Below are 22,825 nucleotides of genomic sequence, written 5' to 3' on the forward strand. Positions count from 1 at the left end.
CATACTTCTTTAACTTGCTGGCAAGAATAATGTGGGAGACCGTGTCAAAAGCTTTGCTAAAGTCAAGGAACAACATGTCCACTGCTTTCCCCTCATTCACAGAGCCAGTTATCTCGTCAGAGAAGGCAATTAGATTAGTCAGGCATGACTTGCCCTTGGTGAATCCAAGCTGACTGTTCCTGATCACTTTCCTCTCCTCTAAATGCTTCAGAATTGATTCCTTGAGGACCTGCTCCATGATTTTTCCATTGACTGAAGTGAGGCTGACTGGCCTGTAGTTCCCAGGATCCTCCTTCTTCCCTTTTTTAAAGATGGGCACTACATTAGCCTTTTTCCAGTCATCCAGGACCTCCCCCGATCGCCATGAGTTTTCAAAGATAATGGCCAATGGCTCTGCAATCACATCTGCCAACTCCTTTAGCACTCTCGGATGCAACATGTCCGGCCCCATGGACTTGTGCTTGTCCAGCTTTTCTAAATAGTCCTGAACCACTTCTTTCTCCACAGAGGGCTGGTCACCTCCTCCCCATGCTGTGCTGACCAGTGCAATAGTCTGGGAGCTGACCTTGTTCGTGAAGACAGAGGCAAAAAAAGCATTGAGTACATTAGCTTTTTCCACATCCTCTGTCACTCGGTTGCCTCCCTCATTCAGTAAGGGGCCCACACTTTCCTTGACTTTCTTCTTGTTGCTAACATACCTGAAGAAACCCTTCTTGTTACTCTTAACATCTCTTGCTAGCTGCAACTCCAGGTGTAATTTGGCCTTCCTGATTTCACTCCTGCATGCCCGAGCAATATTTTTATACTCATCCCTGGTCATTTGTCCAGTCTTCCACTTCTTGTAAGCTTCTTTTTGTGTTTAACATCAGCAATGATTTCACTGTTAAGTCAAGCTGGTCGCCTGCCATATTTACTATTCTTTCTACACAGCAGGATGGTTTGCCCCTGTAACCTCAATAAGGATACTTTAAAATACAGCCAGCTCTCCTGGACTCCTTTCCCCCTGATGTTATTCTCCCAGGGGATCCTGCCCATCAGTTCCCTGAGGGAGTCAAAGTCTGCTTTTCTGAAGTCCAGGGTCCGTATTCTGCTGCTCTCCTTTCTTCCCTGTGTCAGGATCCTGAACTCGACCGTCTCATGGTCACTGCCTCCCAGGTTCCCATCCACTTTTGATTCCCCTACTAATTCTTCCCGGTTTGTGAGCAGCAGGTCAAGAAGAGCTCTGCCCGTAGTTGGTTCCTCCAGCACTTGCACCAGGAAATTGTCCCCTACACTTTCCAAAAACTTCCTGGATTGTCTGTGCACAGCTGTATTGCTCTCCCAGCAGATATCAGGGTGATTGAAATCTCCCATACAGGCAGATTACACGCAGGAGGGATGCTGGGCAGCAGTGCAATGTGTCTGGGGTGATGGAATCAATGAAAGGTGAGACCAAATGAGGAGCAAGTGAATGGCAGAGCACCTCTCTATACCATCCCCACACCAGCATTCCTGAAGGCCCATACCCCTACCCCTATCACTCTACACCAGGGGAAAGTATGGACAACAACAGCTTTTCCTACACTGACCTGTTACAGCCATTGTTGATGAATGTGTAGCTACAAGGGAGATCACTGTTCCTTCCTCTTGTTTATTTATAAGGTGCCCAATTTTTATTTTTGAAATTGTATTTTAATTTCTGTAGTTTATTGTTGAAGCTGTTTTCATAAGTGAATAAAACTATTTTGTTTTGAAAGGTATTCATCTTTATTAGTGTACAGAGAAGAATGTATAATGACTGCTGGAGTGGTCTTGTACACTCACACCTCATTGGATCATGGCCAAACTCGTTAGTTTCGAGTTTCGTTAGCTGCTTTCACAGAATGAGGAGCACATGTTTAGTGATTTCACAGGGTGGAGTTTTAGGGCTGTTTAGATGTGGTCAGTGATTCTCTCTAGTACCTCTCCTGGGTGGCTCTTACAGGTGATAACTCAGATACACTCACTGAGCCACATCGTCACACCCTAGTGTAATAAAGATGTCCGGGACATCTCCCAGTTAGTTCAAACAAAACATGAACAAAATGATACCAAAATGACAAGGGGTTGGAACTCTCCTGAGCTCTCAGCCTGTGGACTTCTGCGCAGTAGGCGATGTAGCTGCAGTTGAGGAACCAGGCAGTTCCAGACTGAGAGTTGATGAGGAAGGTGAAGGATCTTTGTGGTTGACAGTTAAGCTCACATGCTTTATGCTGCCTCCCCAGAGGTCTCCAGGCAAATCAGGTGGGAAGTAGGCCTTGGATGCAGACAGCATGGCCCACTCCAGTTGGAATGAGGCAGATGGTTGCGAAAGTTGTTAACCAAAAAACTACCCACTGCATCATGCATCCATCACTAGTCTTAAAAATATATGTGGCCATCCCATGACAGATTTCACAACTTTCCTTTGCAAACAAGAGAAGTGGAGAACCCAGTGATTCTTACAGTTAAACTGGGTAAAAGGTGACAATTTTTTTTCTGAACTAGTTTTCTTCTTAACAGAAATTTACTTTAAAGCTTATCAAAATAAATTCCATCTGAAATAGAAATACCACACTGGTTCAGTATTCGCATGTACATTATTTCTCTCACATATTCCACTACTCCAATTTTTGGTGTGCGGTTTTACTTCAGAACTCCTTAGTCCAAAGAGGAAAAATGACATCAAAGAAGATTTTCAGTGTTAGCCACCATTTTGTATAATACATATAATTTTGTATAATACAAAAACAATGTAACTCTGTTTTCTGATGTAATTTGGGTTATCACATTAGACTCTTATTCTTCAACTAATAATTAACTTCCTGTTTACTTTAATTTTCATTGGTACCAGTAACATTCAAAAATTACAAAATATTATCATGTTAGTTTTCTTTTAATCCCCATTTCCACATGGTGAAAGCTTCTCTAAAGTTGTGATTTACCCCACCATAGGTGCCTTCCACTTCAGTGAGTTCTAGGTCTTCCCCCATAAGTGTTGGTGGAAGGGGTTTCACACTATTTGGGAAAGTTTGCACAATGAAAATAGCACCTCTACTTTATTCTCATATTTTTAAAACCTTTCAAAGTAGCAGGAGGTAGAGAAGTGATGCAAATACATAATACACAAGAGCAAACCTAAGAGATTAAAGTATAGACTCAGGACTCAACATTCAAGTACCTTGCCCTTTGAACTTGGAACCTGACACTCCCTCATTGGTTATCATCACTTGCACAAAGTGAAAATCTTTGTTGTCAAACAAGGCACACAGACTGCGATCCAGGGGGAAGGAATGTCCTCTGAAGGCATCAACAGTTTCTCTCTTTGCATCCGAATGGTAAGGGACAATTGTTCCCAATCTAACTATGGCATCCTTTGGGACTGTAATCAATGCCACTGAAATAGAGAATGTTGTTCTAAAAATAGTTTGAGTTGGACATAGTTCTTCATAGCTTCCTTCTCTGGTGTGAAAACCAAACATTGGATGCCTGCTACTTCTACCTGAATTCTTCCCAAATCTTTTACCTTTGTCAGGGTAAATTCACACTTCTCTGGAATAGAAACCTCTACCAACCCCCCCAAAATCTCAGCAGTGTTAATGAGGAATAGCTTCCCTAAACATGCCCAGTTCATTTATTTTTAATCAGGTGGTACAGGCCTCAGTTAGAAACTGGATACAGACCTGGATCAGAATTTCTGCCAGTTAACATTCAATACTGATTTCATGTTACACACATTTGCAGCAATTAGAACAGATGAGTTCAGCAAAAACACTTCTATTTCCTCCTTATCTGCACAGTTCAGGGCAGCATTTCCCAAATCAGAGGATGAACTAGGAGATATTTTCAGGAGTAACCTCCTGTAGGGCATGGGTCACAACTCATTGGGAACCAAATACATGTGCATTTTGCCTATTTTCAAATTACTTACTATGGAACTCTCTCCCCAGATCATTGAAACAATACTGACCTAAATAGTTAAATACAGTTGTGATCATATCCATTTACTTCAGTTAGTTACACAATTTGAGTTGTGCTGTGGTTCACAGTTTGAAAGCTGAGATTTAAAACATGACTGTTTCCTTGATAGCGTATCCAATACCTTGGACTATTCTCTCCTATTGACTGAGCTACACTTACACTTTCTTCATGTGATCATGAAGGGATTGGGGAAAGAACAAAAAGAAAGTAAAAAGCAATTTTAGCAAATGGTTATATGTCTCCAAGTGCCCCATAATTCTGAGCTACATTCTGTCAAACAAAATTAATATCTAGTGATGTGACCAAATGGCCTCCAGGAAAGAGAAAAACCCACATTACAAAGAGGAATATAACACTTCCAGTTTTATATTAAGTGAAATTTCAGAGCAGCTTATATCTGATGACTCAGAACCAGGACCACAGATTCTCCCATCTCATTCTCCTCTGATCCGTTCAAACCTGCTTCACTCAGCACTGTCTCATTATTATTGAGTCATGTTATTTAAGAAAGTTTTAGCCTCGTAATGGGGAAAAAATAGCCAATCTTCCCATCTGGAAACAATTCCAACTCAGCCCTAAAAGTGGCTTTGCTAATAAAGGAAAAGTGGGATTTAAATTCCGAACGATCACACCGAGTTTCAGATCAATTTAAAGTCTCCTTTAAAGTCTGTGACACTTTCATCTCCAGCTCCAGAGAGTCTGATTTAGGCTCAAAGAAATCATAGCACAGAGAGTGGAGAATATTGCATAAACTGACACTCTGCAGAATGTGAAGAAGATAAACTCCACAAGGATCAGACAGAAGGTAACACTGCTGGGGTGATGGGGAAGGAAGGAAATGGTACTAAAAATGACAGCTGTTCAGCAACCAACAGGGCAACATGAGGACAACTGAGAATGAGACAATTTTTGCCCAAAAGGGGAACTTGGGGACTTTAATAGACTGCTTTGCAGTGGGAAGAAGAGTAGAAATATGTGCTCCAGGTCTATTTAGACTAGGAAAAATGATGGAAGTTAGGTCAGGTCATGAGGAAATGTGCTACATACTCCTGGGCACTATATACGGGGCTATATCTTTACTGCAAGACTAGTTGTGGTTTTACATCAGGACAGCTAACCCAACTGAGCTAACGCCATGGAAAATCCTAGTAGAGATGAGGCCCAGATACATTTTAACTTGATGTGGCTAGTCAAGGTCACCAGTCTCTCTCCCAGCTGGGGTTGGTGGGGATTCCTGATACTAGGCACACAACTCACTGAGGGACCACAGTGAATCAAACGGCGTCAACAGCCTTAAAATTCACTATGTGGGAATTAGGAAAATGATTAAAGAAAACATTTTTTTTAGCCCTAGACAAGGTTTAGATGGTGTTTATCCCCCTTGCAGATTCTCTGATGATAAATAAGGGCTGAGCGCTGATGGAAGCCTTTCCCACATTCAGAACATCTATACGGTCTCTCTTCTGTGTGGATCCTTTGATGTCTAATAAGGGCCGAGCTCACACTGAAGTTTTTCCCGCACTCGCAGCATTCATAGGGTCTCTCGTTAGTGTGCATTCTCTGATGTTTCGTAAAGGCTGAGCCATCAATGAAGTTTTTCCCACACTCAAAGCATTCATAGGGTCTCTCTCCTGTGTGAATTCTCTGATGATTAGTAAGGGCTGAACTGTCAGCAAACCTTTTGCCGCACTCACAGCATTTATAGGGTTTCTCTCCTGTGTGGATTCTCTGATGTCGAATGCGGTGTGAGCTCTGTGTGAAGGTTTTCCCGCACTCACAGCATTCATAGGGTCTCTCTCCCGTGTGCATTCTCTGATGTGTAATAAGATCTGAGCGATTACTAAAGGTTTTCCCACACTCACAGCATTCATACAGTCGTTCTCCTGTGTGGATTCTCTGATGTCTAATAAGATCTGAGCGGTTACTGAAGGTTTTCCCGCACTCACTGCATTCATGCGGTCGCTCTCCCATATGCATTCTCTGATGTCTTATAAGATGTGAGCTCTGACTGAAGCTTTTCCCGCACTCATCACATTCATAAAGTCTCTCCCCTGTGTGAATTCTCTCATGATTAATAAGGCCTGAGTGGTTACTGAAGTTTTTCCCACACTCAATACATGAATTTTTTCTCTCTTCCATGAGGTTTCTCTGCTGGGCTGGGGTTTCATGGAGGTCTTTTTGAGTTTCCCAGTAACTGATGGATTTACCCACTCTCTCACCTGGTTGGTTTTCCTGCTGCATCTCTGGCTTGTGCTGACGCTCACTGGCGTTTTCCTACTCATGACTCATGAACACATTCCCTTTGGATCCTTGCAAGAATGTTACGCGTTTCCACTTGCTTAGCATCCTTCTGCTGAGGATTCTGGTTCTCATTCTGAATCACCATCCCAACATCTGCTGGGATAGAAAGGGAAACCTCAGAAACAGGAATGGAAAAGAGAGCTCCCAAGATCTTTGTAGGGAATCTCAGCTGTTCCTTCAGGCACTGACAGTTTTTGACTTGGATTAATGATTCCTCACCTATGCAGGCAAATATCATGAACTGTCTTTCTTCTGGGTCCTGAGATCTCTGACCCACGGCTCCTCCTCTCATTGTAGCTTTGTAGCTGGAAGATCACATCAGATTTGGAAACCCTGCTCAGGGGAAAGAAAACATGGGATATTGGGTGAATTCATGAGATATCTGTCACACAGAATGTTCCATCATTTTAACCCCAGCCCATTTTAAAGCAATAAAGTCCTGGGGCCAGCTCCCAGGATGCTCAAACGTGCCACACACACTGTGCTTATGAAGGATGTAACTATCCACATTTCTGCTGAAAACGCACAAAGCCAGGCATTCTTCATCGAAGGGGCTCCGAAAAATAGAGTAGGTAACTGACAGAATATACAACTGTATTCATACCTTACACCCTAATAACCTTTGTACAAAGTGTGCCTTGTAAGGTATCATTTAAAAACTCAATTAATATCCTGGCAAAATGCACATAGCAGCATTGTATATGAAGTTATAAACACAAGCTGAGATCACGACTAAAAGTCTGTTTTCCAGATAACTCTGAGGAGTGGCCAAACCAGTTCCTCAGAGACAAAGGATAAGAGGCTGTCTCAGCCAGGTGAAAGCAGAGCTGATGGACCATTACCTGCTAAGCAGCCATTCTTTGGCAGAAAAGGGAACAGAGGGAAAAAATCTACATCTTAGCAAAGACGCAACATGGAGTTCCCTTCCACACAGACTGCCTGTCGCCTTGCTCCCTGCTGGAAAGACTTCTCAAAGGGGGAATGGGACTATAAAAAGAAGGGAAAGACAACCCTGAAACACCCCCTCTTTCTCTCACTTCCCATCGCATTCACTGCACGTGAAGAGACAAAGGAAGCCTTCGTTGGCCTCTGGGAGAAGAGACCTAAGAAGTTTGGTCAGGCAGACTGTTGAAAGCATATAGTGAGAAAACTTTGCTTTGAATTTAACATAGGTAATTCATCACTGGTGTATCTTTATATGTCTTATAACCATTTCTGGCTTTTATATCTCATGACTTGTACTCACTTAAAATCTAGCTCTTTGTAATTAATAAACTTTTTTATTGTTTTACCTAATCCAGTGTGTTTAAACTGAAGTGTCTGGGAAACTCCATTTAGGGTGACAAGTTGTGTGCACATTATTCTTTTAAAGAAATAATGGACCTAATATAACTTGTATTGTCCAGGAGAGGGTGTACATTTCTGGAGGGAAATCTGAGACTGGGGGTGTGTTGGAGTCACCCGGCAGTATAACCAAGACTGGTGAGCGCCAGACTGTAACCCAAAGGTGGCTGGCTGGCTGCAATTACACACACTCAGGATGTGGTTTGCATGCTGGGAGGCTGTTTGTAAGTAGCCCAGAAGGAGCTACTTCTGCAGGACATTGTAAAGCACCCACAGATACAGCGCAGGGGTGACAGCTGCTTATTAGCCTAGATTGTACCCTGGTAGGTCACAGTAACTCCACCTCCCAGAAAATGAAGTCTCCAGCCCTAACGAAAATCCCTCTGGAACTGCTTCTTACAGACAGAGAGAGGCTCAAAGACAATGAGAGAGTCCTAGGGAAGGTGGGACAGGTAAGCATGAACTCAGCATTGCAAGGAATAAGAAGGGGCAGGAATATCACTGAATGAAGTATGCCAGAGTTGTTAGATATCAGGAAAGCATGTTTTGAGGAATTAGGTTATCTAGCAAGTCTGATGTAGTTGGAGGGAGTATGAAAATCCCCCGGTATGTGGAGACTGATGGGGAATTACATGCTATAATTCAGGATCAAAAGACTAATTCCTCTGCAAAAGGAGAATGTGAAAAATATTACTTGTACCATGTGATCTTCGTAGGGGCTGACTCAAAAAATCAAAGGTGCCTTCAGTATAGGCTTGAGATTTAATAAAATGTAAAAAACTTAAGCAAACAAAACAAAAAAACCCACACACACAAAAACCAGCGCATAATTAAAATTTGTTATTTAAAAGTATAAAATATAATTTAATAATTTTTTTAAAAAAAGCTAGTTTCACCTATATAAATAAAAAACAATGCTCTTTAAAAACCATTTCTGAACTGCAGTTCAACATCCCGCTGCTGAAACTCTAACCCCTCTGCCCGACCATGACGTGCAGAGGCATTGCCAAAAAAACCCTAAATAAATAAATCCTGACTAGCCACCAAGCAAAATGTGTGTGTATAATAAAAATGGTAAGCATAAAAAATTTGCTTCATATATATTCTGTATATATTACTAATAAATAAATAAATATTTAAAACAGCTGTGTAAAGCTCTTTCACTAAAAAAGGTTCTGCAAACCTGTAAAGCCTCCCCCCCCCCCAAGCAAATACTTAAATTAACCAAGTTTCTTCCTAAGTCCCAGGGGTAAAAATAGGTGCCTAAGCCTTCAAAAAAAATGCTGAAATGAACTGGGTCACGCCTTAAGCCGTCAATAGGATATAAGCGGGGGTGTCCTAAATTAACCAGGTCACGCCTTCAGCCCTCGGTAAAATATAGGCGGGGTGCCCTAAAATAAGCGGGTAACAGCAGGAAAGAGATTGTGGCTGCTGCATAAGGGGAAGGGAAAGCGAGACCCTACGAACCTGCAGAAATTTTACTACTGACCTATGACATCTCTAAGATAGTACACATTTGTCCCAGGAAAGGGGTTGTCTTGTGACTAGAAAGAATGTAAGGACTCAGGAACAGTGGCTGGGGTCCACATGGATATGGAACAGGGGCGTGTGTGGTGGGCGGCGAGGTAGGCATTGTGCAGTGGCAAGAAGGGAAGAGTACAAATATTTGAGAAAAGTAAGGAAAATAGAGTGAAACTGGGCTAGAGGAAGAATGGAGTGCAGTGGGGTCTGGGCAGGAATTGTGTGTGAATGGGCTGGGATCCCCCACAGCTCCACATCCCTCAAAGCTCCCACAGCCCCTTCCTCCCACCCTCTCCACTTCCCAGCTATCCCGTAGTCATATTTCTCCAAACCCCTGTGACGGAGACGGAGCTGCTCTGTAATACTGATGAATGCTGTATGTTGCCCTGGTTCTTGCAATATTTGCTGTCTGAATCATTTGGATTCATTTCATAGGAGATCTGTGAGGAAAACAAGCAGGATAAGAAGAAGAATGTCTCAAGATGAGCCACCCTTGGCAAAAATAATGAATGGTTCTTAAGAGATAATGCCTGAACTTTGGATATTCTACTGGCTGGCAGTAGCCAGCTTGCAGAACTGGGTTAGATGAGCAGGACTGGAGCAGTTTACATAGGGACTCCCTGCTCCAGAGGGGATAGTTGTTCACACAGGGTATTGTCGCCCAAGGTCTAGGAATGGGAGAACTGCAGCATTTCATTCCAAGAGAGGCAAAAGCACAAGGTCTGGCTGCTGGGGCGGGGGGGCACTCAGACATAAAGGAAAGGGAAAGAGTTGCAGCGAGCCCCGTCTCTCATTATGACACATGCGCCTCTCCCTCACCACCTCCTGGGACCTGATGAGCACCTGCTGGAACTCACTGCAGGGGCTACCCAGAGCTCTGAGCCACTGTTACCTCCCTACCTCAGCAAGAGTGACTAGACCAGGGGTTCTCAAACTGGGGGTCGTGAGGTTATTACATGCGGGGGTCACGAGCTGTCAGCCTCCACCCCAAACCCCGCTTTGTCTCCAGCATTTATAATGGTGTTAAGTATAGAAAAAAGTGGTTTTACTTTATAAGGGGGGTTGCACTCAGAGGCTTGCTATGTGAAAGGGTTCACCAGTACAAAAGTTTGAGAACCACTGGACTAGACTGTGCCAGCTTCCTGCTACACCAGCCTGTCTTCCTCACCAGCAAACTAGCAAGTAACAACCAGTGAACTCTGAGAGATGTTTCTCTGCAGCGCACAGCTCCTACCATGGCTCATCCTCAGACTGCTCTGTGAAGGACTCAATGCGTCACTGCTTGTTAATATAACTGGGGTAAATACACCCATCCCTTCAAGCACAGCACTGAATTGGTTTATGATCAACAGAAGTTGGTCCAATAAAAGACATTACCTCACCCATCTAGTCTCTCCAAAAACAAATTTATTAACAGAAGAGCATTAATTAAGTGATCCCATGTAAAAGGGAGAGGTAGACCCAAACAAAATGGGCAATGACTACCTAGGAAGGAGTACCACGGAAAGGGATCTGGGGGTCAGAGTGGACCACAAGCTAAATATGAGTCAACAGTGTAACACTGTTGCAAAAAAAGCAAACATCATTTGGGATGTATTAGCAGTTCTGTAAGCAAGACACAAGAAGTAATTCTTCCACTCTACTCCACACTGATTAGGCCTCATCTGGAGTATTCTGTCCAGTTCTGGGCACCACATTTCAGGAAAGATGTGGACAAATTGGAGAAAGTCCAGAGAAGAGCAACAAAAATGATTAAAGGTCTAGAAAACATGACCTATGAGGGAAGAATGAAAAAATTGGGTTTGTTTAGTCTGGAAAAGAGAAGACTGAGAGGGAACACGAGAACAGTTTTCAAGTACATACAAGGAAGAAGGAGAAAAATTGTTCTTCTTAACCTTTGAGGATAGGACAAGAAGCAATGGGCTTAAATTGCAGCAAGGGAAGTTTAGATTGGACATTAGGAAAAACTTCCTAACTGTCAGGGTGGCCAAGCACTGGAATAAATTGCCAAGGGAGGTTGTGGAATCTCTATCATTGGAGATTTTTTAAGAGCAGGTTAGACAAACACCTGTCAGGGATGGTCTTGAAAATACTTAGTCCTGCCATACGTGCAGGGGACTGGACTAGATGACCTCTTGAGGTCCCTTCCAGTCCTATGATTTTATAGTTACAAAAACAATGAAAACACACATCTAAAACTAGCAAAATACTAGCTAGCAATCTAGCAAAATACAGTCTTTATGCAAGATGGTTTCTTTCACCCTCTCCACACCCCACGCACCCTGCATCATCTCCTTCCTAGCTTTTTATGGGCCAGCCTGGCGAGGGATCAGAGTGCCTGCTTTCTTCGACTCGGTAAGGTCAAGGATAAACATAGTCTCTCTCTGTTCCTTCCCCACAGGGATCTCTGCATCTCAAGTCAGCAAAGCCACCTGGAGATTCAGTCTCCTGTATCTCTCTGGGTGCAGGAGCCATGTTAGTTCTCCGTCTCCTGAGTTCAGGCTCAGGAGAACCCCTGTTGGTTTAGTTTGAAGCTTTAGGTAAGCTGAAGCAAACCCCCATTCCTTTATCTAGGACACACCTGTGTGTCACTGTTCCCTAGGGAGGCTGTCTTTGTGTTAAACATGTTCTAGTGACAGCATACAGAGGAAATTCAGGATGTCACATCTAAGGTTAGCACATGCATTTTACAGTGACATTAATAACCAGCGTGTTGTTAGCTTCCACATGATACCTCACGGGCATATTTTATACAAACAATATTGCAGTAATTGTAGTAGGAAGAGAACGTGAGACTTAAGCCCTTGTATTAGAGGCCTGAACTAACGTAGTAGTCAAAACTTTGCGGATATAAAGCAAAGTTAAGGTGTGAGCAAGAGGCAGGTCCTGCTCACAGAATCTGGCAAGAACAGGGCTGATATTGCAGAAACACACGTTCCTAAGTAGTAGCAGGCACAAGAATATACACACAAACACATTCCAGAAAGGTGGTACCAGAACACCCCGATACCAGCACATTCACCAGAGATAACAGGAACACGCTGACCCATCTTAAGGATAAGGTCAGGATGACAGCATGATGGATAGAGAGGTTTTGATCAAACCAACAGGTACTAGGCAATGGGTGGCACCCAGAGATGTCAAGGGCAACACGTAAATTGTTTGTATTGGTGTATAAATATTTATCTCAGAGGGAGTGTCTTCGGCCAGCCTAGGGGGCAATCGAAAGTCCTGCCACTGACTGAACTGCATCCATTTTCACGGGTATAACCATAGACATTGATCTGGGGAGCTAGGATCGTGCTTCACTGACAATAAACCTGACCAAGTGCCTTCACACCTGAACAGATTTTGTGGTCATTGGGTGGTTCGCTCAAGATCTGCTGTGCCAGCTGTCTGCGCAGAGCTGGGGCACCACACACGGAAAAAACACACATGCAGCCAAACATCTGACCACACTGGTGACCCCAATCCCTGATCTGATATGTGTTAGGGAACCCCCCTAACCTCTCCTGGAAAATCCCCAAAAAGTTTTAGAAGGCATGGATGTGCTGGGTTGCTAGCAAAAGAGGTCCATATGAATTTAAAAAAATATAGTGGGGAAGAAACATGCAATGGAATTTGTAAGGCTATGGCAGACTGTAGGCTTGAAATGTAGAAAATTGCAAACTATAACCATGGCTGTTAAATGGCTAAGATAACATGCCACAAAATTGGTGGGGCAAGTAACAGAAACAAAGAAAGAGTTAAAAGAAGCAGAAGAAGCCACAGAGCTCTGGAACACTCCCGCTCTCCTAGCAGGGTGGCAAGCAGTCCAGAGACAGCAAGCATGGGAACAAAATAAAACACTGGAAACAGAGGTAAAAAACCTACAAAAAAAGAGATGTGCCGTGCCCTGTTATAACTATTGGTGGCCAACAGCAGGCTTCAGGTAGCTACCCTGTGCCTGAAGAATGGGGACAGAAATGGAAAAAGGTAGCCACAGCAAAATTAAAAAATGAAACAGGAATCACTGCATAATAACCACCACCATATGGTAAAAGCCAGATTCCAGAAAAACTTAAGCAAAGACCTAGACTGGTGCCTATCAGAGTGGGAGTGCACAGGAGGGAGAAGTAGCAAACAATACTTTCACTGGACTGGTAAATCAGATGAAGGGGAAAAATGGAACAGTTCATAGAGCACTTTAGAAGACAAGAGCTGCAACTTGATTGCAGGGGAGTAAATAAAAAAGAATTTCAAAGTGAAAAACCAAAATTGAGCCAGTGAATACCGAGAATTAATGCATTAACACATGGAGCTGCCCAAAAACAGTTAACTGCAGCAAAAAAGGGAACTCCTGCAATCCATTTGGCGTGCACACAAAAGCAACATACACTGGGGGAACAACTTCAGGTTTTGCCAGAGCAGGTAACGACCCCCACTCTCCTCTCAGAGCCAGGATAAAAATCCAGGATGTGGGTTCCCAACTGCTTTAACCAACTGATCCACACTCCTCGCTCAGAGCTAAAAATATAACCTTCTTTCTCAAATATTTTTACATACCGGTTAAGTTTTCCTTCATATCCTTGCTCAGTTTGCTAAATTCACGGCTGCTGCTGTACTTTAAGATACCTTGATAGAGTTAATCTCTCTTGACTCAGGTGCTTTTTCGACAATAAACTTGCCTGGGTGCCTTCTTACCTTACCAGATTTTGTGGTCACTGGGCAGTTTGCTTGAGGTCTGCTGTGCCAGCTGTCTCTGCAGAGCTGGGACAGCATATGGAGGGAACACACACACGCAGCCAAACATCTGACCACAGTAGTGTGCAGGTGAATACAGGGGTGCTAGGATCACACCCACTCCTTGTGTTTTCTACCCCAGCCCCCACTGCCCGCAGCCCGTCTCGATACCCCTTCCCCCAGATTTCCTGTTCCCCAACCACCTTCTACCCCCCCCCACTCCCACTGTTCCTTGTTCCTGACTCCCAGCAGCTCCAGCCAAAAAGTGTCCCTTCCCTCCCTCCCATTGTTAGCACCCACTTTCTGGAGCACCCGCTGCCCGGCACCCACCTCCCTTTACTCCCACCCCCACCACCAACCCAGCCTGACCCAGACCCTACCATTGCTCTCAGCCCTGCATAGCAAACCACCTTCTGAGAGACCCTGCTCCAGGGAATCCCTCTTCCCCTAGTCCCCAGTCCCCCTAGCTTACAGAAGATTTTTGTCCCAAACCTTCCACACCACCGCCTGCCATCACCCATCGCCTCCCAGCTCTCCGACTCCTTCCCTTCCATTGCCCGCATCCGGGGGTTGGCACCACCATGTTGCATGACAGACAATTGTCAACATTACTGTACTTAGTGACAGACATTGGGGGGATTAGGTCATTCAATTTTTTAAAAATTACCACGGACCTCACAATTTTTACCACGTTGCTGACCGCTGACCACATCCTGCCCATTATTTATTATTTCAATCCCTGTTGCATTTAGTCACCCCAGTCATGGACTGGGATCCCAATCTGCTGCACAATCTACAAACCGAGGACAAAAGCACAGTCCCTGCCCCAAAGAGCTGACACCATAAAACTAAGACAACCGACTTCTGGATACAGACAGACACAGGGAGGAGTAAAAGGAGACAATGTTGGTCACTATGATAGGCAGAGGTTTCAGCAACACCAGTGGCCTAGAGCAGTGGTTCTCAAAGCCGGTCCGCCGCTTGTTCAGGGAAGCGCCTGGTGGGCCGGACCGGTTTGTTTACCTGCCGCGTCCGCAGGTTCAGCCAATCATGGCTCCCACTGGCAAACATAGTACCTATCTTTAAACAAAAACAATGAGGAGTTGAAAGCTTATGCCCAAATAAATTTATTAGTCTCAAAGGTGCCACAAGGACTCCTCATTGTTTTTGCTGATACAGACTAACACAGCTACCATTCTGAAACCTATCTTTAAACAGAGGAACAAAAAGGACCTGGGGAATTATAAACCACTCAGCCTACATTTGATACCTGAAAAGATATTGAAACAAATTCTTAAACTATCAGTTGCTAAGCACCTACAGGAAAATAGGGGTAGAAGTTATAGTCAGCATGGATTTTTCAAGAACAAATAGTGCCAAACCAACCTAACTTCCTTCTTTGACAGTCTTACTGACCTAGTGGATGCGGGGAAGGAGTAGAAATGATAGATTTTCATTTCACTAAGATGGTTCAATGGTAGAATTTGCACCTGCCATGCAGGAAACCTGGGTTTCATTCTTGGCCTGTGAAAATTGGAGCTTTATTACCTAAACAAATTCTGATATTAAAGTGTGTCAGAGAGGAGGGTTTCTGTTTGTGTGTACTACACTTAGGAAGACAAACTCAAATGCACAAGTACACAATAGGAAGTAACTGCCCATACTTCTGCTGAAAAGGATCTGCGGTTGCAGAAGATCACAAATTGAATCTGAGTCAAATATATGATCCAGTTGCAAAGAAAGCTAATATCATCCTGCGGTGTATAATGGGAGTGTTGTATGTAAGGCATAAGAGAGAACTGTCCCATTTGATTTAGCACTGGTGAGGCCTCAGCTGGAGCACTGTGTCCAGTTCGGGGTGCCACACTTCAAAAATATGTGGTCAGATTGGAGAGAGTCCGGAGGAGAGCAACAAAAGTGATAAAAGGCTCAAAAAACCTAAGCTATGAGGAAAAGTTAAAAAACTGGACATGTTCAGTCTTGAGAAAAACCCCCAGGGCCTCTGCCAATCTGCCCTGGAGGAAAATTCCTTCCCGACCCCAAATATGGCGATCAGCTAAACCCTGAGCATGTGGGCAAGAGTCACTAGCCAGACACCCAGGAAAGAATTCTCTGTAGTAACTCAGATCCCACCCCACCTAACATCCCATCACAGGCCATTGGGCATATTTACCACTAATAGTCAAAGATCAATTAATTACCAAAATTAGGTTATCCCATCATACCATCCCCTCCATAAACTTATCAAGCTTAGTCTTGAAGCCAGATATGTCTTTTGCCCCCACTGCTCCCTTTGGAACACTGTTGCAGAACTTCACTCCTCTGATAGTTAGAAACCTTCATCTAATTTCAAGTCTAAACTTCCTGGTGGCCAGTTTATATCCATTTGTTCTTGTGTCCACATTGGTACTGAGCTTAAACAATTCCTCTCCCTCCCTGGTATTTATCCCTCTGATATATTTATAGAGAGCAATCATATCTCCTCTCAGCCTTCTTTTGGTTAGGCTAAATAAGCCAAGCTCCTTGAGTCTCCTTTCATAAGACAGGTTTCAGAGTAGCAGCCGTGTTAGTGGGAGACTAACAAGAAAAGGAGGACTTGTGGCACCTTAGAGACTAACCAATTTATTTGAGCATAAGTTTTCGTGAGCTACAGCTCACTTGCTGCCTCCCCCTTCGGCACCCCCATCCAGGACTTAATGGGTCCTTGGGCTTGCTGTGAAAAGTGGTATTTGTTAATATTACAGCACCCTTTAGTTACCTGGGAGGCTATGAAAAGGGATAAGTGATATTAACAAACATACAAGTATCACTTTTCACAGATAGCTAGTAAGTCTGCTGTTAAAAGTGATATTTGCATGTTTGTTAATATCACTTTTCTCAGGCAGCCCCAGAACCCATTAAGCCCTGGCTGGGCAGGGGTGGGGGGGGTCACGAAGGAGAGACAACAGGGGCCAGAGGTGATGGTGGGATGGATGTGAGGACAGGAAAGCAGCAGGGTCCGGGGCGGGGAGGGGGGCAGGCAGTAGATACGGGGCCCTGGGAGGCAGTGGCAGCCAGAGGTGATGGGGGTGGGTGATGAGCCCCACTATTGCATGGCCAGAGCCAGGGCCTGGTGTCTGCTGCCATGTGGCCAGGACCAGGGGTTGGTGTCAGCAGCCAGAGCCTGGACCCGGGGACAGAAACAGCGTGGCTGGAGCCAGCGATCGGAGCCTGCAGCCGGAGTTGTGGGTCAGAGCCCGGGGCCAGTGCCTGCAACCGCATGGCCAGAGCCCGGAGCTGGGTACCAGAGCCCAGGGGTGCGAGGCTGGAGCCTCGCTGCTGCGCAGCCAGGGCCAGGAGTCAGCACCCAAGGACAGCTCCCGCCACTGCATGGCTGGAGCCCAGGAACTGAGCTGTGGGTTGGTGCTTGCTGCCATGCAGCTGGGGCAGGAGATCAGCACCAGGGGGTGGGGCCACGTGGCCAGAGACCGGGCCAGCACCCGCCACCGCACGGCCAAAACTGGGGGCCAGAGGCCAACTGAAGCTCCATGGCCAGAGCCAGCGGTTGGCGCCCAAAGCCCTGTGGTTGGAGCCCATGGCCATGCAGCTGTGGCCGGGGGCCATCGGCGCCTGTGGCCAGCACTTGGCACTGTGCAGCCAGAGCCTGGGACTGGAGGTGGGAGCCAGCGCCTGCTGCCGCACAGCTGGAACCAGGGGCCAGAGGCTGAAGCCCCACAGCAGCATGGCTAGAGCCGTGTGGCCAGACCCAGGGGGTGGTCAGTACCCGCTGCCCTGCGGTCAGAGCCCAGGGCCACCCGGCCAGGTTCCTGAGGTTGTCATGGCTGCAGGAAAAGCCCCAGGTGTCTGCATTTGAGAAACATCCTAGGCTAGGGAGAGCTGGCTGGAGCCTCTCTATCGTTCGTTCATGAGTGGCTGAGGAGAAGCCTTCATGTAACTGCAACTGGGTGTGTCCCTGCCTGTGTAAAGGTCTGCATGATTGCAGGACCGGGAGCAGTCTGCAGTTTGTCACGGCCTCACAGTGTGAGAAGGGGCCCAGATGGGTATGTCAGAGGGCTCAGCAGTATCCCAGTTCCAAGTTACACCCTGAGGAAGTCCGTCACAGAGACCATTCGTCATGGGGTTTGGGATACTTCTGTTCATAGTCATAGAGTTTAAAGCCAGAAGGTGCTCCCAGACCATCTGGTCTGACTTCCTCTGTCTCACAGGCACCTGCACGCTAAACCCAACCACTGAGCATGCGAACAAGTACCTGAGAGGGAGAGTGCTCACTGACCCACTCCATCCCCTGTCCCATCTCCAGCCATGGGGATGCTTCAGGGGAAAAGGAGAAAAAAATCCAGAACATAGGGATGGTGTCCCTAGCCTCTGTTTGCCAGAAGCTGGGAATAGGCAACAGGGGATGGATCACTTCGTGATTATCTGTTCTGTTCATTCCCTTTGGAGCACCAGGCATTGGCCACTGTCAGAGGACAGCATACTGGGCTAGATAGACCTTTGGTCTGACCCAGTGTGGCCGTTCTTATTGGGGAGGGAGGGAAATCCTTTCTTGACCCGACACATGGCTGGCTGAGGTAGCTAGTAAGAGCCCCCTGGGTGGGGAGACCCAGCTCTGTGGCTGGCAGACCCCTCTGGGAACAGGAACCGCAGGTGAGTCCTCCCAGCACACAGCCCCTCATGCCACTCTACCTGCATCCTGACCTACCCCCTCCCCCTGAACTACCCAGCTGCCTGCCCACAGCCCCAGCTACCCACCTCCTTGCACCCTGAGCTACCCCGCTGCCTGCACACAGCCCCTAGCGACCCCGCTCCCTGCACCCTAAACTGTTTTCAAACGTTTTGCGCTAAGCTCCCCACCTTTGAGTTATCATTTTTAGTTGCGTTTCCCCCCCCCCCACCTAGACAGGCTGGGTAGCCTGCTGAGGTGAGTTAAGGGGTGGAGGTGGCGCTCCCTCCCTGGACCCCACCATGCGGAGGTGGCTCAAGCCCTGCTGCCCCTGCCCCACCCCAAAGAGAAGTCAAACTATGCCTATGTCCAAGACCCCTGCCCCAAGTTTTTAAAGGATGTCGAGGGGGGGCCTCATAGGGTGGAATACAGATCGGGAAGGCTGCCGGGGAGGGGGCAGCAGCAGGAAATGGGCAGGTGCCTGGCAGCTGGTGGCTTGTCGGTCTTGCACTGGGCAGATTGGAAGACAAGAGCTGGGACTGGTTACTCCACTGATGACACTTGCTCCTGCCTTTCACTGCTCTGCTCCTGCCAGGCCCTGTTGCTGGCAGAGACCGGCCACCCCGTCCCCACCCCAGAGACGGCCGTGTCTCAGAGCTCTCCCACGACGCACTCACTGACCGGATCCCCATCTGGGGAATGACTCAGGGCAACAATTGCCCACCTACACAAGGGCAAACTGCTGCCGATAAAATGGGTGGGAAAACACCCCAAAACTGAGGAGATTTTAAATTGATATTTGAGAATGGAACAGAAGACAGGATAAAATCTCAGGAGGAGAGAAAGGTGGGCAAAACAACATGGATTTTAGACCCCATTTGGTCATTTTTTATCAATATTTGAGAGCAAAGCAGCAAAATCAGACAGGAGGTCCTTACTCCCCTCCCCCCTGCAATCTCCTACCTGCCCAGAGACAGTTCAATTGCCCCCCCGTTCACACGGTCTGTCCCCTCCCTCCATCTCTGGCTCATTTCTCATCACTCCCTTCCCGCCCCCTGCACCCCCAGACACACGAAGGGGAACCCCACTGGGGCCCGGTCTCTTGCCCCATCTGACCCCCCCCCCGTGCCTCTGGGGCAGCCCCTGGCTGGAGCCGGGGACGGGGGGGGCAGCGGGGTCACTGGTGTGAACGCAGCTCGGGGCCCGCCCCAGGTGCGGGAACAACCCCGGGCCGGTTCCCAGGGGCGGGGGGACCTGGGCCCCCTCGTGCAGAGGCGTCTCCCCCCCAGCCCTTGGTTAATTACCTGCAGGCTCCGGCCCGGGGCTGCCCAGGGGGCTGGTCCCCGCTGGGGAACGTCCCCCCCGGCCGGGCAGGGAGGGGTTAATGAGCCCCCCCCAGCACAGACCCCATGGGGGGAGCAGCGCCTTGTATTGCCCAGCCCGGAGCTGCCGCAGGATTTTCCTGCCTCCGCCCCCAGCTGCTCCAGCCCCTTCCCGGGTCTCCTGCAGACACCCGCGCGGGCGGCCGCGCCGGCTGGGGCTCGCACTGAGCATGCGCAGTATCAGCTGCTGAAGGCACTGCCCTTGACCCTGCCCTTCCTTGGCATCCGAGTCTGGAGACAGTTTTTTACAGGGGTTAAAAAGGGGCCAAGGGGGCAAATCGGAGCAGGGGGCGGAAATTGACTGGTCGGGGGGGTCAAGTAACTGGAGGCAGGGTTAGGAGAGGGACTCAATCAGGGATGGGGGTGGAGGAGCCGGGGTTAAGCCCAGGGGTGAGGCGCTGCCAGAGGGTAAAACCCTGGCCCAGGCAGGGGCAGAGGGGGTAACAGTTACCCCAGGGGCCTGAGACACTTGTGTTTGCAAAAATAGGGCGAGGGGATTTTTTTATTTCCCCTCCCCCAGACAGCACCTCTCAGCGTGAGCCTCCCAGGGCTGGGTTCTTAAAGGCCCAGACATCCCAATGCCTGGTCACTGCAGGTCCTCTGTCTGATGTGACCTACGGAGGGGCTGCAGGAGACTTAATTCAGCGAAAGAGAGACTTCCCTACACCTCTCCACCCTGAATTTCTTCAACACCCCCCCCCCAAGTGGTCAACTAGTTACATGCAGTGTTGCCAATTTAGTGATTGGTTGGAAATTTGAATTGAAATTGAAACATTAATACACACTTTAAAAGCATATACAGTGTATGATAAAATACTTGTACCTGAAAACATATAACACGTTTGAAAAGTATGAACGAAGACTAGCTTCCTCACACAGCTGTTGTTTTTTCTGACAATGTTGGTGCATTGGTTTCCGCAATGTTGACCAACCTTATAATTTAAAATTATGATTTGTAAGCTAGGTCTGAATGAACTCTCCCCTGAGAGGTAGTGATGAGCCAGGGGTTGGGGGAAGGCTTCAGAACCAGACTGTATTTACATGAACTCACCTACTCTGCCTAGGTAACCAGCAGACAGAGCTGTGTTGCCCAAGTGATCAATTTTGGCTGGTGTTGGGAGTTTCTGTACTAAACATTTTTATTATAATCAATTTTTACATAAGAATGGCCATATTGGTGTTACCAGAAGAAACCAGGGAAGGACATTTTAATAAGGACCCCCACCTCTAAAATAAGCCTGAGTCCTTAAATTAGGATCTATCACCTATTGGTCGCAGCAGGGAAATTAAAGTAAAACACTCTTAAAGGGATGAACTAAGAGGGATTTATTAACTGGGCAGGATAAAGGATAGACAGGCTGGTAAATGCAAAACAGAACGAAACAGCTCGGTGGTTTACAGAGTACAAGCAGGCTTGACGCCTAGACCCAACTAAGACCAAAATGGACTTAAACAAATAAACTTGCAACATTACTCAGTTTGTTGTTGTAAATGGCTATAGACTGGATGGAGTCAGCTCATGTTTTCTCTCTCTCGTTCAAGGGAATGAGGATCAGGACCTCAAGGACCACGTCAACAGGGATCAGGACTGCTTGGTGGGATGGAACAGATAAGTGGTTGATGTTTTCCTCCCAATGATCATGCGACCGAACACAGGCTGCTTCCTCAGCAGACAGCATACTACACAAGTCCCATGTATATATCTCCTGTTGCCAGGTAGATTATCTCATGGTCGTGTGACCCTTTCTCATACTTGTCCTCCAAACTTTCCCGCCTCTGTCTTGTTACCAGGCAGGATAGTTCCAGCATGGGTAGTGGGTGAAACCCTGGCTCAGGGAGGCTAGCCCCCCAGCCCCACCCCTTCTGCCCCAAACCCCACCCCTTCCGCATCCACCAGAGCCTGGCCCCCATTGTGACCACTGGCCCCTTTCCAGTGCCCGATGGCCCCTGCCCCAGGCTAGCACTCCCAACCCCTTCCCCAGCCGCAGAGCATGGCCCCCAGCCTCCCCAGGCCACACCCCCAACCCAACCCCAGCCGGCATGCCCCAGCCCCCCTTGTCCCAGAGCAGCAGGCAGCGGGGCCCCAGCCTCCCTGGGCCACACCGCCCAGCTTGAACCCCAGTCGGCATGCCCCAGGCTCCCTGGGCTGTGCTGCTGAGCCCCACCCCAGCTGGCCAGCACCCCCACCCCTGAAGGCACCCCCCGGCTGAGCTGCCAGCCCCAGCCCTGGGCAGGCGGTGTGGCCGGAGCGGCCATGGCCCCAGCGTTGGGCAGGCAGCACGGCTCCAGCACTGGGAGGATGGATGGTGTTAGGGGGCTTATTCCTTCACCCACTTACTTGCCTGGTCCTTCTCGCATGAACAGAGAGCAACAATACCCAAAGTCCAAAGGTGCAAACAATTCGATGTTTATTGGGGTGAACTTCCAGCAAGCATGATTCCAGTTTCCTTCCTTAGTGTGTCCCTTCCCAGCTCTGACACCACAGAGCCTTACCTGTGTCCCTGTTCCCATTCCCATTCCCCTCCCCCTTAGCAAAACATGATTCCAATTTCCCCACCCCCATTCCCTGTTCCTATTTCCCCCACCCACCCACTTCCTGATTGACTGCAGACTATATAGTAAAACTTGAGTTCTGCTTAGCTATACCTTAATCAGTCATTTTCCTGAAATTTAACCAACCAATCCTAACATATTGTAACATGATTAGCTAACCAATTATATCCCACCACCTTAATTAGTTTACACCCAGCAAAATTAATTATACAGCAGACAGAAACAATCGCAGAGCCAGACAGAGATTATACAGACAAACAATAGGGAAATGGGGACTACAATGATAGAACAACACAGAAATGAGGATTTCACATCCCAGCTATTGATAAGTGAGTTCTTGCCAGACAGGATGCTATCCAAC

The 22,825-nt window shown here is 47.2% G+C and overlaps 1 protein-coding gene across 2 annotated transcripts; it reads right to left on the reverse strand.

Moving 5' to 3' along the window:
* Positions 1-1,652: 1,652 nt before the first annotated feature.
* Positions 1,653-20,071, reverse strand: LOC141978926 (uncharacterized). 2 transcript variants are annotated; one of them, XM_074941317.1, is made up of 3 exons: positions 19,834-20,071; positions 6,499-6,612; positions 1,653-6,372 (listed from the first exon to the last, which is right to left on the reverse strand). In XM_074941317.1, exon 3 carries the CDS (start codon positions 6,217-6,219, stop codon positions 5,329-5,331), a length of 891 nt encoding a protein of 296 aa, XP_074797418.1. In that variant the 5' UTR covers positions 6,220-6,372; positions 6,499-6,612; positions 19,834-20,071; the 3' UTR covers positions 1,653-5,328. The 2 variants fall into 2 exon arrangements, with proteins under 2 accessions (XP_074797418.1, XP_074797419.1); XM_074941318.1 differs by having other exon boundaries at positions 1,653-6,375.
* Between the last annotated feature and the right edge of the window lie 2,754 nt (positions 20,072-22,825).

The sequence above is a fragment of the Natator depressus genome, chromosome 28, assembly GCF_965152275.1.
Source record: "Natator depressus isolate rNatDep1 chromosome 28, rNatDep2.hap1, whole genome shotgun sequence".
NCBI classification, from domain to species: Eukaryota; Metazoa; Chordata; order Testudines; family Cheloniidae; genus Natator; species Natator depressus.

Excerpts from the sequence above, each read along its gene's own strand:
- LOC141978926 (XM_074941317.1), bottom strand. The coding sequence starts at position 6,219 with ATGCAGCAGGAAAACCAACCAGGTGAGAGAGTGGGTAAATCCATCAGT.